Here is a 17,892-nt window from a genome sequence, read left to right on the forward strand (position 1 = left end):
TGCACACAATAATTTCTGAATTTACAGTTTTCCAAATATAGTTGAACTTTGTGCTTACATGTATAGTATTACAAAAAAGACCAAATCACAAAACTTAACAATTACATTTGTACCACTGAACCATGAAAATGAGGTAAAGGTCAGATGACAACTGTCAGTTAAACATGTAGACCTTACAATCATACACCAAATAAAGTAGACTTATTACTTTAGTATCTGAGATATGGATTTGATCACCAAATCTTAACCTTTAAATGAGATCAAGTTCAAGTGATCTGTCTGAGAGTCACAAGGACCTTGTTATACACACATTTTCCATGATTTTTTGTCGATTGTTGACCAACAGGTGACAATCATTAAGTTCAGCTTCAAAACACGAACTTTAATTACCTGCCATATTTTCACAACACTGACCGATTAAAAAAAAAATGACAATTATACGAAATTTACATGAAAAAAATTATAAATTTGTGCACGGAAGACTGAGTTTATGATGTTTGTATGCATTGGTTCAAATATTGGAAGAACATTATTTTTCACCGGTCACTCGTTTCTTATGAATTTAAAATAAAATACCCTTACTTCTTGACATTTTTTCGTAATGAATTAAGTAACAATGTGTGACAACATTCGTATTCATTCAGTCTAATTTCATAGATTTTTTATTATTAACAGAACAAATGATATTGAAGTAAATTGGAAGGACTTTTGCATTTTATAAAAGTTTATAACATTTGAAAATTCTTGATTTCAATACAAACAAAGAAAGGAAATTATGTTATTGAAACAATTTTATTGCTAAAACACCTAGTTCCTGGAATGTCACTTTTGGTTTTAGATAATTTTATCAATATGTATTTTAAACTTTTCAGAAATATTCTTTTGTGCGCTTTGGATGGGTTGTTGTCTTTTTTGACACATTTACCATTTCCATTTTTTATTTTTTATCTTAACCATGAACAAATATCATGAATATTTTGAAATAAATTAAAATGTTGATATTTAGATTTTTATGATAACATGCATTCAATAAAGTGATGTCTTAATTTATAAAATATTGTATAAATGATAACAAAATAAATAAATAAAATATATTGTCATATTAATTATCACAAAATACCTCATCTAATATTCTTAATATATAAATAAATATAAAATTATAAAATGCATCAATTATCGTCAACAACATCACTTTCTTCAAGGATACTTAACAAAGTCAGATTTCATGTTATATATCTACAAGCTGATTGAAAACCCTTTAAATTATACATGTTATACAATGTTTATTCATTAGGTTTATCACCAGTACATGTATGGGTCCCTGTATGCTACAACTGATCTGGCTAAACCCTTTACCACATACATTTCATTTATATATAAGGTTTATCTCCAGTGTGTACATGTGTTCTTTTGTGTCTTATATAGGCACTGCTGTCACTAAACCCTTTACAACATACATCACACTTTTAAAGGTTCATCTCCAGTGTGTGTTCTAATGTGTTTCTGTAAGTCACAATTCTGACTAAACCCTTTACCACATACATCACATTTATAAGGTTTATCTCCAGTGTGTGTTCTAATATGTTTCTGTAAGTCACCATTCTGACTAAACCCTTTACCACATACATCACATTTATAAGGTTTATCTCCAGTGTGTGTTCTAATGTGTTTCTGTAAGTCACAATTCTGACTAAACCCATTACCACATACATCACATTTATAAGGTTTATCTCCAGTATGTTTTCTCATGTGTTTCTGTAAGTTACTACTTACACAAAACCCTTTACCACATTCATCACATTTATAAGGTTGATCACCTGTGTGTGTTCTCATGTGTACCTGTAAGTTACTACTCAGACTAAAGCCTTTACCACATACATCACATTTATAAGGTTTATCACCAGTGTGTGTTCTAATGTGTTTTTGTAAGTTACCAAAATCACTAAACCCTTTACCACATACATCACATTTATAAGGTTTATCTCCAGTGTGTGTTCTCATGTGTTTCTGTAAGTCACCATTCTGACTAAACCCTTTACCACATACATCACATTTATGAGGTTTATCACCAGTGTGTGTTCTAATGTGTCTTAGCAAGCTACTAGTCTGACTAAAGCCATTACCACATAAATCACATTTATAAGGTTTATCTCCAGTGTGTGTTCTAATGTGTTTCTGTAAGTTACCAAACTCACTAAACCCTTTACAACATACATCACATTTATAAGGTTTATCTCCAGTGTGTGTTCTAATGTGTTTCTGTAAGTTACCAAACTCACTAAACCCTTTACAACATACATCACATTTATAAGGTTTATCACCAGTGTGTGTTCTCATGTGGGTCCGTAAGTCACCATTCCGACTAAACCCTTTACCACATACATCACATTTATAAGGTTTATCACCAGTGTGTATTCTCATGTGTAAATCTAGTTGTATATCACTTTTGCACTGTTGTGAACACAATTTACATGTAAAAATTTGGGTGTGACATTTCATATGTATCTCCAAGTCTTGCCTAGATGAGCAGCCTTTACTACATGTATTACAACAACACAATGGATCTCCAGTTAGATGTGGAAGCTCTTCTTTTAACAATGTTTCAGGTTCTTTAGAAGATATTTTTAATCCCCTAATATTTTCCTCATTTCTATGTGTTGTATGATGTAATATAGACTTATCTCCCTTCAAAATATCATTTAGCATCCATTCCAGTTTAGTTCCATGACGATGCTTCAGATGATTTGACATAAAACGATCACTACTGAAGCATACTTTACACAGAGGACATCCATAGATAGCTAGAAAGAAACAATTCAGATAATAATTATTATTTAATAGCATTTGAATGCAAATTAATATACAGTACATTTTTTATAAGTTCATTGCTCTCCGAAATGTACTGACTTTTAGGCCATAGTTATTATATTTTTAGTTTTACGAAATTTTTTGACAAAACCAATGGGTAGGAGGACGAAAAAAAAAAAAAAAAAAAACTGCTGCTGCTGCTGATTTTTTTTTTTAATACCAACCGTCAATATCAAATTATTTTTTTTTTATTTCACCAGGAGATTTTCTACTAGTGTAACAACTAGTTTTTTTTTCTTGACAAGGTTTGAATTGAAAATCAATGTGCAACAACTTACTAAATCACCAAGAGCATAAATTTAGATTCTTTCATGCAGTTATGAAATAAAATTTATTTTTTTTTGCATGAAAAACACTGGGTCGGAGGAGAAAAAAAAATTAAAAATCAACATTTTTAATTTTATTTTTTTTCCTATTTGGCAAAAATTAGGGTAGGAGGGTTCGTAAAACTAAAAATAAAAAAACTACGGCCTTAGCTTAAAAAAAAATGAAAATATTCACAGCATAAATAAATGGAGACTGTGTCCATTAGCCAACAGATGCCCTGCTTGTAAAATATCTATGTATGAGTCGACTTCCACAAACAGATGCAGGATTCATGAGGTTGAAGCAAGCTGAAGTTTGAGAACGTAAGCACCAGACTTAGCATTTTTTTTTATTTAAAGCTTTGCAAGAGTTCCACAGAACCCAGAGTCTAGCCTAATTTTGCAGGCTCAACAAAAATGGAAAAAAAATATTTTCAATTTTACTCTATACATACTGTAAGAAGCTTCTTTCCAAGTTCGGTAAAAATCCATGATGGTTTATGAATCAAATAAATATTTAAAACCTTTTAATTGCAGATTGCATGTAACAATAACTGGAAGCTAGAAAAACGTCAAGGCCAGTGGCATAGCTAGGTCATTTTTAAGTGTACACCTAAACCTTGGCAAGGGGAGCGGAGCCCCGGGATGCAAACGAGTTATCGAGATAATGTCATTAAAAACTCATCAGAAGCAACATACTTTAGAATCTAAATGGTTTATTTGTTATGTTAAATTATTCATTTTGTTAATTTGAAATATAATGGTCAATGAATTCAGATAAAAAGTCAAAACCAGTAACTTTAAACTTTGTTTTAAAAGAGTCGTGGGGGTAAAGCACTCAACCAACAAAAACTCACTTTTTATGTCCAAATTTCGAAAAATGTACATGTAATAATTTTTATCGCTACTTTGTGCATTTTTCCTTTGATTTTTTTGTGATGATTTTCATATCTTACTACTCCCTTGAGATGGGGAATTATCGCTAAAAACTATGGAGCCACCACAGGTGGCGTTGCTAATGAAATTGCCACGAAATTGACAACATCGTCATAGGTAAAATAGGGATAAACAGATTATCATTGGTCTTCTTGACTTAATTGTTTTTCTCGATTTTGCTGTGACCAGCTCAAGCGAGAAAATCAATCTCGAGAGAAAAACAACGATAATCTATAAACCTTCGCAATGTTCAGGTGCAATAGTAATATTAGATATTGTAAAGGGTTCTGTGGATGAAAACTGGCCCAATAATAAAAAATCTCATCATATTTTTTTATTCAGCATATCAAAGAACCCCAAAAATTCTATTTTTGTTAAAATCAAACTACGTTTAATTTTGGACCCTTTGGATCTTAATGTAGACCTATTTGAAAACGGGACAAAAAATTAAGAATCTACACACACAGTTAGATTCAGCATATCAAAGAACCCCAATAATTCAATTTTTTATGAAATTTTGGACTCTTTGGGCTCCTTATTCCTAAACTGTTGGGACCAAAACTCCCAAAATCAATCCCAACCTTTCTTTTATGGTCTGGTCATAATCCTTGTGTTTGAATTTCATAGATTTCTATTTACTTATACTAAAGTTATGGTAAAAAAACCAAGAAAAATGTTACTTGAGGCCCCTTTTAGGCCCTTAATTATTCCTAAACTGTTGGAACCTCAACTCCCAAAATCAATCCCAACCTTCCTTTTGTGGTCATAAACCTTCATAGATGCCAACCCCCTTTTGACACAATCAGTAACTAACTATCAAATTTTCCGTATTTTTGAAATGTTTTCAGTAATCATTCATAAACGTGCATTTACCAATAAAAATTACTGATGAGTGGTTGCAAAGTGATGTGCACTAAAAATTTTCTTTTGACATGTTGTCTGTAGTATGTATTCCATTAATTAATTGTTCAGATGTTCTCGACTCGTACATTTTTGTTTTGTCAAGGAGAAGTAGAGAAAGGGGGAAAGCTACTTCATAAAATGCAAGTTTGTCTCTTCATAAGTAAGTCAGTTAGTTACTCAACAATAGGTTGATAACTCCAGAGAAACAGGAAGCATTACATTAGCGTTTTCTAAATACCAGACCAGGACGGAAAAGTAATGATAAAAATCCGCATTTTACAAAATTGAATGGCGATGATTGGTAATCCGTAACTATTCGACTTTGACCGTAATAACGTAGTTTTTATCGCAAAATCGGAAAAACTACGCAAAAATCGTAATGGTTGGCATCTATGAACCTTGTGTTTAAATTTCATTTATTTATTTCTATTCAATAATACTAAAGTTATTGCGCAAAACCCAAGAAAATGCTTAGGCCAAAATAAAAAACATGTTTGTTTCCCCTCGCCCCGACCAGGTCAAAAATAAGCCCCCTCCCTGACATTCTGACATTGGTTCTGATATTACCGGAAGTCTTCCCGGAACTTTCTGCAGTTATCTATCAATTTAGCGGTATGTATTGAGGGTAAACTGTCTGCTTAAAGATGGGCGACAATATCACCTTGTCCTCTTCTGTACGAATTAAGTACAATGACGTGTCAAAGGTGTTACCCATTGTGGTAAATAGATTATACAGTTTTTCAAAAAGGTGCACATGGAACGACGTGTTGAAGGATTTAACTACAGATGATGGTCACAACATAGTCCGAGATTACTCTGACGTCCGACGGCTGTTTTCCCACAGCCCCAGCTTGTCTGGCAAAACAGCCGTTGGACGTCAGAGTTATCTCGGACTAGTCACAACATAGATAAATTAGATGAAGTGACAGTTTCTATGTCTGATAAGAAGGCCAACGCTGTGACTTTTGAGCCCGATTTTTCTGAAGAAATAAGAGTTGTTCATGATTTTGACGAGAGACTCAAATACGTCCAATTTGACATTATAAAGGACGCACCACTTTCAAATGACAAAAACAATAATCAGACCAATAGTAATGCACAAAATGCATTTGACGTCCTAATGAGAAAAGCTAATACTCAGGCAAACTCGAAAGAGCCTTCCAAACTTGATGAAACAGCAACAAGATGTAAGTATGTTAAAATTATTTAAGGTAAGAATTTTCTTTATTTTCTTGAAGGCTTGAGATGGTGTATGGTTCATGTCATTATAAATCAACCTGCCCCACACCAACTCAATTCCTATCTACATCCCAAACTTTTGGCCTGGAAAATGGTGTGGGAGGGGCTCAAATGGTAACTTCCAAGGCGAAATGCTGCCGAAATTTTTTACAGGTGTGGACTTAATCAATTTTTATACCCCGCCACATGTAGTGGCGAGGTATTATGTGATACCCTCCGAAAATTGTAGGTGTAAAGGGCAAATTATATATATACTAAACATGATAGTGATTAATTACCGGTAAGTCACACCGTTGGCCTTCTAATCAGACACAGAAACTGTCACTTCATCTAATTTATCTATGTTGTGACCATCATCTGTAGTTAAATCCTTCAACATGTCGTTCCATATGCACGTTTTTGAAAAGCTGTATAATCTATTTACCACGATGGGTTACACCTTTGACACGTCCTTGTACTTAATTGATAAAGTACATATGTAAAAACTTTTATTTCCAGTTCTATATTATGGAAGAAATCCAAAGAAACAAACTCTTAATTATTAATCTAGTACACTCAGTTGATTTAAAAGTTTGTTCAGTGCCTCTTTTCATTCTAGTCATTGTGTATTCTATTGTTCAAACCAGAAATTTTGTTCTAGTCAGAAACTTTAAATGTATTATTATATAAAATACATATATATAATAACTGCAAAGTTTGATTTTCTTTATGTTATTTCCAGTTTTATATTTTCGAGATTTTTGTGCCAGGGTAAATATCCTGGAATTGAATACAGTATACATGTATAACAAACAACCAACTATGGCAATTTGGAATCTACACCTTGTCATACATGTATTAATATGTTATTAATAAAAGCTTTAATAACTGTCAAATCTGAGTAGTAAATATACACTTTAATGCTACATTAGTTTTATGCACTAAATGTGCATATTTTGAATAGTGCTTGAAAGCAAAAGGATTGATAATCTAAATAAATACACTCAAATTGAGCACTAACAACTGATAAGTAGCCTCCAGTGGACAAGTCAAACTATCAATAACATCCAGTTGGAAAAAAAAATTAACTGCCTGCCTGGTCTGTTTACAAAGAGTAGACCCTGGGGAGGGGAAACATACATTCTTTTAAATGTGGCCTTATTTAGGCCTTTTTGGCCCCTAATCCTAAACTGTTGGGACCAAAACTCCCCAAAATCAATCTCTTTTGTGGTCATAAACCTTGTGTTAAAATTTCATAGATTTCTATTCACTTATACTAAAGTTATAGTGCTAAAACCAAATGTCTTCAGACGACGACGACACTAACATTCTACCAATATACTACCAAAAAAAATTAAATTTTTGCAGTCATTTAAAAATTAACACTTTCTTTAGATATTTTTTCTTGATCAGGAATATTTGTTGCATGAAAATCTATAATGTACAAAAATTGTAAAAAAAAATGCTTGGATTCTACTTAAGTTTCATTATTTCGAAGAAGTGTGGACCAAGAAATTGTTGTGTAAAAAAGTGTTAACCCCAGACTATAACTTTTAGTACGTGTCAATATTAATTTTGTCCATAACACTAACTTCAATATTATGCTCTCAGTCAGTTATTTTTTACCATAAACAGTTTCTGTGCAACTTTTGTAAACTTTCACCAAGGTTTGGCAAAGTATTGTTATCTAAAATAAAACGTTTATCATCACACTGAACCTAGATATTGACGCTGAAATTTAGGATCGCTATGCCTCACTTTAGGGTCATAAATATGTCACAGGCTCGACAAAACTGAATACCACAAAATGAATCTTGGCAGATATAATAAATTTCTTTAAACAAAGGGAAAGTGAGTACTATATATAACTGACAGTGGATTCAAACTTGACTGAAAATGAGCAAATATATAATAGACATGTCTATATAATATGATACCATTTGACTGAAAAGTAAATTACTTCAATTTGATCCGCAATTACAAGCAAATGAAAGAATTATAAAGCTGATGTGATTCTAACAAGTTCTTTTTATTTTCTTTAGATTAACCCTTTCAACGCTACACAAAAAAATAGAAAAATGGCTGCTGCTGCTGCATTTTTTTTAGTTCATTCATTAGAACAGTATTTTCCTTTTCAGGCTGCTGTATTTTTTTTATTATATGAGATACAGAGAAAGTTATTGCATGAAAAATGCTCAGGAGTGCATGAACTGTAATGTTAGGCAATAATTTTACTGAAATTTTTGTCAGGTTACCTGCGTTTTCAGGTAATTAACAGGTAAAAGGTGTAATTTATTACATTTGTGTTGAATTTTGAATAAAAAATAATTTTAGTCTTCATTTATTTTGTTGTTTTATCTGCCATATTGTAAAGAAGACACCAGTTGCCCGATTCCGTAGCGTATTGTACCATACATAACGTTTTATGTAATCGAGGCACAAATAAATAGCTCCGTCCTAAAAAAATTCAGTCAACCTCTGTTTTCCCCCCTTTTTCTACGTCTCGTAATGATTGATCAAATCATATTTCCCACACAAATTTAATGTTATAAACACATTGAGATAACAAGAAACCTTTTAACTAATCCTCGTTGTTAGTTTCGCCAAGGAAATGCTGAAATTTTTCCATATTTACAGCTTCGTTTCCGATTTCCGCCATTTGCATTTGTCAAAATATTTGTTTTTATTTTCCTTCTATTTTCCTTCTACTGCATGATTTTACTACATAAATTGTCGGGATTTCAAGCGCAAATGAGACCTTGCATATTCTAGATTCAAACGAGGAAAAATTAGAGAGAACCCGAATGAAAACCGAATGGTTTAAGAGTCCTAATGAAAAAGGATCGCGGCATATGCCGCGAATAGCAGTGGCGAACGGCGTACGTCATCGCGGCATATGCCGTGTATAGCGTTGAAAGGGTTAAAAGATTTTTTTTATCAAAATTCAAGTGTACACCCGGGCGTTTTAATGTAAACGTAGCTAAGTGCATGAAGGCTACTCCATAACAAGAGGCTCTCAAGAGCCTGAATCGCTCACCTTAATTTTTTGGTTAAATCTCTCATCAATGATTATTTTGGCTTTTCAATTTATTTAAATGTTCTTTGAATCGTCCTATTTTCTTCAAAAGCAAAAAAAAATCATTTTCTCCTGTTCTATTTTAGCCATAGGAGCTATGTTTCTTGACATACAAGGAAATGAAATATAAAATTTATACTAGATACTCTGAAACTCATTTAGCCTAAGTTTGGCTGAAATTGATACAGCAGTTTCAAAGGAGAAGATTTTTTAAAGTAAGTCAACATGATGAACAAATTGTGAAAAAAAATCTTTAAAGGGCAATAACTCCTTAAGGGGTCAATTGACAATTTTGGTCAAATTGACTTATTTGTAGATCTTACTTAGCTTAACATTTTTGCTATTAACAGTTTATCTGTATCTATAATACCTGTAAAACCAGTTAACCAATTCGGCTGAAAATTACAGGACAGGTAGACCTTGAGCTAATAAATACTTTAACATCTTGTCTTATTTGCTCTAAATGCTGGAGTTTTTGAGATATAAGCCAAAAACTGTATTTTACCCTGTGATCTATTTTTAGCCATGACGGCCATGTTTTTTGACGAAATAAAAAATAAAGCACAAACTTTATTTTATACACCCTACTGATCATTCAGTTGAAGTTTGGTTGAATTTAGTTGAGTAGTTTCAGAGGAGAAGATTTTTTAAAGTTAGCAAATATGATGAACAAATTGTGAAAAATTGTCATTAAAGGACAATAACCCCTTAAGGGGTCAATTGACAATTTTGGTCATATTAACTTATTTGTAGATCTTACTTTGCTGATCATTTTTGCTGTTTACAGTTTATCTTTATCTATAATAATATTCAAGATAATGACCAAAAACTGCAAAATTTCCTCAAAATTACCAATTAAGTGGCAGCAACCCAACAATTGGTTGTTTGATTCATCTGAAAATTTCAGGGCTGATAGATATTGACCTAATGATAATTTTAACCCCATGTCAGATTTGCTCTAAATGCTTTCATTTTTGAGATATAAGCCAAAAACTGCATTTGACCCCTATGTTCTATTTTAAGTAACGGCGGCCATGTTTTTTGACGGATCAAAAATCAAAGCACACACTTTGTGCAGGATAATCTAAGGAACAATCATGCTAAGTTTTAACCAAATCCATTCAGTAGTTTCAGAGGAGACGATTTTTTAAAGTTAGCAAATATGATGAACAAATTGTGAAAAATTGTCATTAAAGGACAATAACCCCTTAAGGGGTCAATTGACAATTTTGGTCATATTAACTTATTTGTAGATCTTACTTTGCTGATCATTTTTGCTGTTTACAGTTTATCTTTATCTATAATAATATTCAAGATAATGACCAAAAACTGCAAAATTTCCTTAAAATTACCAATTAAGTGGCAGCAACCCAACAATTGTTTGTTTGATTCATCTGAAAATTTCAGGGCAGATAGATCTTGACCTAATGAACATTTTTAACCCCTTGTCAGATTTGCTCTAAATGCTTTCGTTTTTTGAGATATAAGCCATGACCCCTATGTTCTATTTTAAGTAACGGCGGCCATGTTTTTTGACGGATCAAAAATGGAAGCGCACATTTTGTGCAGGATATACTAAGGAACAATCATGCTAAGTTTCATTCAAATCCATTCAGTAGTTTCAGAGGAGAAGATGTTTGAAAAAAACGACGACAGACGACGACGGACGCCAAGTGATGAGAAAAGCTCACATGGCCTTTTAGGCCAGGTGAGCTAAAAATGTGGAAGGGTTGGAAGAGACGTTCAAAATATCCCTAAAACCATAAGAACTTTTTTTTAGATAATTTTGCATATAATGGTAATAAGACACTAACTGAAAAAAGACTCAGGACCAATATTCAATAATTAAACTTCTCTTACTTCCCTCCCACATACATTTTAACATAATAGCTACAATAATTTCACATGAACTCTGTCAAAAAGCAAAGGTCCTTCCCAGATTAGCTATAATTGTCATAACTGTACTACCCAATGTACAATTCCTACCTTCACCATTGACATATCTTGGCTTAAGTAGGGATTTTATATCCACTCTATCAATGCCAAGGTCCTTCCCATAATCCTAACCAGATTAGCTATATTGTCATAACTCTACTAATCAGTGTACAATTCCTACCTTCACCATTGACATATCTTGGCTTAAGTAGGGATTTTATATCCACTCTATCAACGCCAAGGTCCTTCCCATAATCCTAACCAGATTAGATATATTGTCATAACTCTACTAATCAGTGTACAATTCCTACCTTCGCCATTGACATATCTTGGCTTAAGTAGGGATTTTATATCCACTCTATCAATGCCAAGGTCTTTCCCATAATCCTAACCAGATTAGATATATTGTCATAACTCTACTAATCAGTGTACAATTCCTACCTTCGCCATTGACATATCTTGGCTTAAGTAGGGATTTTATATCCACTCTATCAATGCCAAGGTCCTTCCCATAATCCTAACCAGATTAGATATATTGTCATAACTCTACTAATCAGTGTACAATTCCTACCTTCGCCATTGACATATCTTGGCTTAAGTAGGGATTTTATATCCACTCTATCAATGCCAAGGTCTTTCCCATAATCCTAACCAGATTAGATATATTGTCATAACTCTACTAATCAGTGTACAATTCCTACCTTCGCCATTGACATATCTTGGCTTAAGTAGGGATTTTATATCCACTCTATCAATGCCAAGATCCTTCCCATAGTCTTGTCCATACCATACCAGTAATTCTGTCCCTTGAGCTATATCTTTAAAACTTCTATAAAATATCTGTCCTTTATATTGGTATGCTATTAGATTTTGTTCACCTTCGTTTCTGGCACAGTTAACATATCTCATCCAGTTAGACTTGGTCTTATTATTAGCATCTATATAATGACTGGTGGTTCCATCAGTATAGATCTGAAATAAATATTGAAATACAAAATGGCCACCATTACTATAGGCCTTAAAACACAATTAATTCTGTTTGTTTGTACTCTACCAAAATATTTCCACAGAATTAAACGAGGGTTTTTTTTGGTGATTATTCTTTGGAATCTTGGAAAAACCCATTTTTGGCATTTATTTTAATTGTATAAGTTCATAACTAAAATGTGTATGAAGTTTAAAGTTGATATGAATTCAAGAATGTAGTTTACATATAGAGTGGACCCCACAGAACACATTTATCACAACAGTTTTTAGGTCGGAGTGAAACTGAACTTGATACATTTTAAAGACGGTAATTCACACCTATTTTTTTCCGATTTTGAACTTTAGCTGGACTTGCAACCGGAAGTAGTTGTTTCCTTGACATATATTAGAAATACACACTATCAGTTGTTATATACAGGTTTGCACTATTTGTCAAGGTTTAAGTCCTCATAACTCCTTGTTTAAGGCCTAGAAGGTTTGCCCACCCCTCAAGAAAAAGCAATTTTGTCTGATTTCAATTTTTGAAGTTTGTATTTAAGCTCAGAATGAACATTAAAGTGAGAACCATGACAATCAATAGTGCAAGATCGAGGAAACATGCATACACTTCAAATTAAATGGAATTACATTGATGACCTCCAAAAGTATGCCAAATAACGGTGCTCTGGGTGCAGTCGTATTATTAAAGCCCCTGCATGGTAAGGGTTAAAAGAATCTCTATCGAAAAAACTTAACAAACCTGCCAAGCATAACCTGTGGAGTGGGCCTTATCTGGATCAGTAGTTACTTCTCCTTCATATGGTCCAAATCTACTTCTCTGTTGAAAAGTTTGGTCTGCAAACACACCAAGTCCAGCGTTGGGTATTCTAGATACTCTGACTGACAGTCCCTCTGGTATTGTTTCCATTGCCCTTTCTTCAATTTTTGTTGTGCTCTTAATTAATCAGAGAAAATTTTGTCTAATACCTGCCAACTGTCACTATTTGCGGGGGATTTCCCCCATGGATGCTCCCAAATTGAAATTTTGAAAGAGCAATTTTGTCCATAATTTAAACAAAACAATTACTTTTACAATGACATTAGGCTTATAAAAGTACAAAGAAGCTAAAAAACAACATTAAAATGTATTTGCAGGCCTCCTTGAAGGTTTTTTAGGACTATGCCAGCCATCTTGCACGCCATGGGCATTTTGAAAAGTTGGCAGGTATGTGTCTTTATAAATTATTCTTGAATTTTTTTCTTGCTCTTTTAAGTATCCTTGCTTGAAACATGAACAATTTGTCAAGAGCTTTGAGTTATATTATTTAAGAATGGTTATATTTTTTACTGTTAAATTGTTTCAAACATTATACCTACATAAGACAAAGAAAAAATATTTTTGTATATATAAAAATTATTTAAATTCATTAAGACTTTCATCAATAACAGAAAATACTCTTGAGAAAATGGCGTCCTAGCTATTGTGACATAAGTGGAAGATCTTCATATATTCAAAACTTGTCTCTAGATATTTTTGACTTTATTCTATTCACTAACACCATGAATGCAGTTTTGTTGATGTTTCGATAATTTTTTGTCAGAAAAGAAATCCCATTTGCTAATTTTAAACATCAAGCTAATTGAAAATCTTAAATTCAACTTTTAGCCCAAAAATAGCAAATTTTCAACCCAAAAAACATCAGTTTGAAAATCTTAAACATTTAAACTACCTTAGAATCATATATATGAATACAAGGGTGAACAGGACAGTCTCCTTCATATTCTCTCTCACAATCTTCACAATCTGCAACAAGAATTGATATCATAGTAATAGAGTATTGAAATTTCTTCGCTGTGTAAGTGTACTATGGTTTGGTCCCACATTGATGGGATGGGAGGCATTTAATTTAATTTGTTTTGTGTGGTTTCATTTGCCTTAGCATTAAAAAAAAGAATAAAATTTCATATTATGTGTGGTTTCCATACATGTGGGCAATTTTGAATATTGACTCCGCCCATTCCATGATAATTGTGTAAACAAACAAGTTACAGAAAACGACGGAAAAATGTAAGTTTTCTCGTTTGAATTGTTTTACATGGTCTTATTGGGGCCTTTTATAGCTGACTATGCGGTATGGGCTTTGCTCATTGTTGATTAGGCCATACAGTGACCTATAGCTGTTAATGTTTGTGTCATTTTGGTCTTTTGTGGATAGTTGTCTCATTGGCAATCATACCACATCTTCTATTTTATATAGTCACGCATAGGAGTAGCAGACTTTTTTATTGGAACGACAATAGTTGCGCATAGCAGTCTTAGGGTTAAGAAAGAATAAAATTTCAAATTACGTGTGGTTTCCATACATGTGGGCAATTTTGTCCAGCAGTTGGAACATCATATCAGTAGGTTTATTATTAGTCCAGTCAATCTAGCATAAATTTGACCCTTACCCAAAAGTAATTGCAACAGAAGATTTTAAAGTTTTAATCTTTAGCATTATACCCTAAATATACACAGAAAAAAGTCCCATAAAATCTAACTTGAGAAAGACTAAAAAAAATCACCATTTAAAATTCCTATGGAGATTTGCATTGAAAAGGGAGATAACTCTTGCAAAAAAGGCAGAAATATCAATAAAAATTGATACAATATTAAAACTTTACAGCTTCTTTTCATCAGAATGTATTGATTCTTCATTTTTTAGCAGTCTTTAGAGAATAACAAACAACTCTAAAGGTGTTTTCATATCTTTAATCAAGCTGTAATCTAGATTTCGTAATTCATTAGTTGACCATTTATTGAAATTTTCAACATGTCGAGGTAAAGAATCTCAAATTTAATAAAAATAATTAAGCATGTATTCTTCTTTTTGTGGTTTAAAGTTTCTTTAGATAAGTAAGGTCCTGAAAAAATATATTATACAGATATAAACAATACCAAATTTTCACATTATTTTTTTTTAAATGGTCAAATAATTTCAAATTTGCAATTTCTTTAATGAAAAATACATGAAAAAAAGAAAACTACCCACAACACTTCAGTTTTGTACATTTCATGAGCAGAAGATTATATAATTTAGTCAAATACAAACTTATAACCCCATCAAAGTATCATACCTTTCATAAATTTCAAGAAAAGCAACCAAAAACTGACCAAAAAAGACTAATTTTTGTAAGAGTTATCTCCCCTTCCAATGTTAATTTCCATAGGAAATTAAAAATGCTGATTTTGAGTTTTCCTCAAGTTAGATTTTATGGGACTTTTTTCTGTGTATATAAAGGGCATAATGCTATAGATTAGAACTAAAACACTTTCTGTTGCAATTAGTGCGAGGTTAAATCTTAGTTTGACTGGACTATATTGTGATACGAGTGCCAATGAAACAACTCTTCATCCAAGTCACAATTTATAAAGTAATATAGGTCAAAGTATAGTGTAACCATCTGTTGTAAACTTGATGTTTTTTTTTTAAATTTCCTTTTTAATGTCAAGTTTTACAGTAACCTTGAAACAGGTCTATTTGAAGATTATTAGTTGAAATAATAATTAGGAAGATTCTCATTCTGGTTTGGAACGGAATGGAACTAAAGCACAGATCTTTGAACTAAGAAGTACAAGCCAATTTTACTACACTACACTAAGGGGTAAAATCTACGCAAGAGTTGCATAAAGTCAGGCCTAAATTAAAATATTGTTTGTTTGCCCTTTTCCGACCCTTCATGATGTCATTTTTGTCAGTATTGCTTTTGTTTAAGTATGCTTTTGTAAATAAGTTTCTGGGACTATTAGCATAAAGTCCCAGGAAGTTTTGAAAAAGAAATTATCATGTAGAATGTGAAATTAATTCATATGCACCAGTCAGGGGCAAATACTTAAACAAGTAATTCTTTTTAGTTACTTATATAGGTAATTTTTGTTTTAAAGTTATTTTAAATTTCAACATTTTATATCATAAAATGTAGAATTCATTAGATTTTAGAGGAGTATAGAGATAAAGGGTTACTTTAAAAAATAATGACAAAAATATTACTTGAATAAAGTTATTTTATACATCTTTGATAGACTTTGTAATAACACTTATTTTAGGAACATATGTAATTGTTTTGGGTTAAAAATTATAAATAACTTCAAGTTTTTTAATATTAATTCACAAGTTTCTATCTATTTATTTCTGTCTACCTTGAAGATTTTTGAGGAAAATGATATTTTAATAGTCCCAACAGACCAATCTTTGACCCAAATGCGTCAATATAAAAAATAAGTGTGTCAGAAAGATTAGATTTTATATTTCGTGGGAAAAATAACCAGATGACCGTGAAAATTTGTTAAAGCTAGTAAAATCTGTATAGTTGAACACCTATAAAAATAATATTTAGAAAAGTTACTTATACAAGTAATATTCAAAATAGCCTCGTTTTCAACATTACTTGTTTAGGTAATTTTAAATGATACTTGTTAAAGTAATGCCCCTGACAGTGCACTACTATTTTATTTTTAAATATCAAAATTTAGGGCTGTGTGGCATATTTTCAACGTTTATATGCATGAAACTTTTTAGAGTTTTAACTTATACTAATATTCTGTACTACATACCTTGTACGCTTACCTCAACCTAAAGGTTTTCTGTAAGAGATAACTTTGTCCTGGTTAAATATGTCCAGGCAGACATACATAACTAGTAGACAAGTCCCTAGAGTGTTTAAATTTTTGTGTGTGCCTGGGTTTCTGTAAAAATTATACAAGACTTGAAACTCAATTGTCATGTATTTTACATCACATTTATAAATGATCTGTATGGAAAAACTTGGCGATTTTACTGCCAAATATTCTCCACTTTACCAACCTTTGGTTCATGTCAGATATAAATAATATATCAATGCTGGTCGAAGGCATTGTAAACATAATCATCCTGATCAACGGATCACCAAAGGCCATCCCTACATTGGATAAAACGTCCGTTTACAAAATATTTTGTACAGGCGTTGATAATTTTGTATTGGACAAACTTTTTTATAAATGAAACCTACGCTTCAAGTCTAAAGACAGAGTAATGTTCGTCATATCATGATTTCAAAGCTTTCAACATCGATTTCAAACAAATGCTTTGAACAAGTGTTCATGTCAAACGCTCAAGTGATACAAAACGGACTAGACCTAATACAGGAAAGATAAAACCTAAGGATTCCGATAAAAAAGTTTTGAGCTGGAAAAACAAATATAAGATTTTTTGTAGGAAAGGGAAAATAAAATAAAAAAAAATCTTGCTGGTAAATACAAATAAAAGATTTTAAGGTGGAACAAATTTATAGGGTCGGTCGGTAAAGGGCAAACAAACAATATTTTATTTTAAGCCTCACCAGAAAGCACTTGTTAAACATGCATTCAATAGTATGCTGGTTTTTTTCAACAAAAGTGAAAGTAAGAAAATTAAAGTGGTAAAAAAGGCATCAATAGAACCTTTTATACATCAGACTGCACTGTGAACTCTAACTGCAGTACATATGGAGAGAGAAAGTTCACATGTATTGGGTCTCAAATAGGGACTCCTATGCCCAAAAAAAAAAAAAAATAATATTTGGGAATCGGATTAAAAATGAAAAAAAAAAAGACAATCAAAACCATTAATAGTACTTGCAACACTGACCCTTTGATTTGATTTTGATTATTTTGTGTTTTAAAGCCAC

At 32.1% G+C, this 17,892-nt stretch overlaps 1 protein-coding gene across 1 annotated transcript in view; it reads right to left on the bottom strand.

The window, feature by feature from the left end:
* Positions 1–1,077: 1,077 nt before the first annotated feature.
* LOC143083458 (uncharacterized) overlaps positions 1,078–17,892 on the bottom strand; it is a 30,953-nt gene continuing 14,138 nt past the window's right edge. Inside the window, exons 7-10 of the mRNA XM_076259712.1 lie at positions 13,938–14,011; positions 12,968–13,162; positions 11,943–12,213; positions 1,078–2,801 (exon numbers count right to left, since the gene is read on the bottom strand). Coding sequence (XP_076115827.1) covers positions 1,459–2,801; positions 11,943–12,213; positions 12,968–13,162; positions 13,938–14,011 — 1,883 coding nt within the window. The 3' untranslated portion in view covers positions 1,078–1,458. The remainder of the gene's footprint in view (positions 2,802–11,942; positions 12,214–12,967; positions 13,163–13,937; positions 14,012–17,892) is intronic.

Source organism: Mytilus galloprovincialis, chromosome 7 (genome assembly GCF_965363235.1).
Source record: "Mytilus galloprovincialis chromosome 7, xbMytGall1.hap1.1, whole genome shotgun sequence".
NCBI classification, from domain to species: Eukaryota; Metazoa; Mollusca; class Bivalvia; order Mytilida; family Mytilidae; genus Mytilus; species Mytilus galloprovincialis.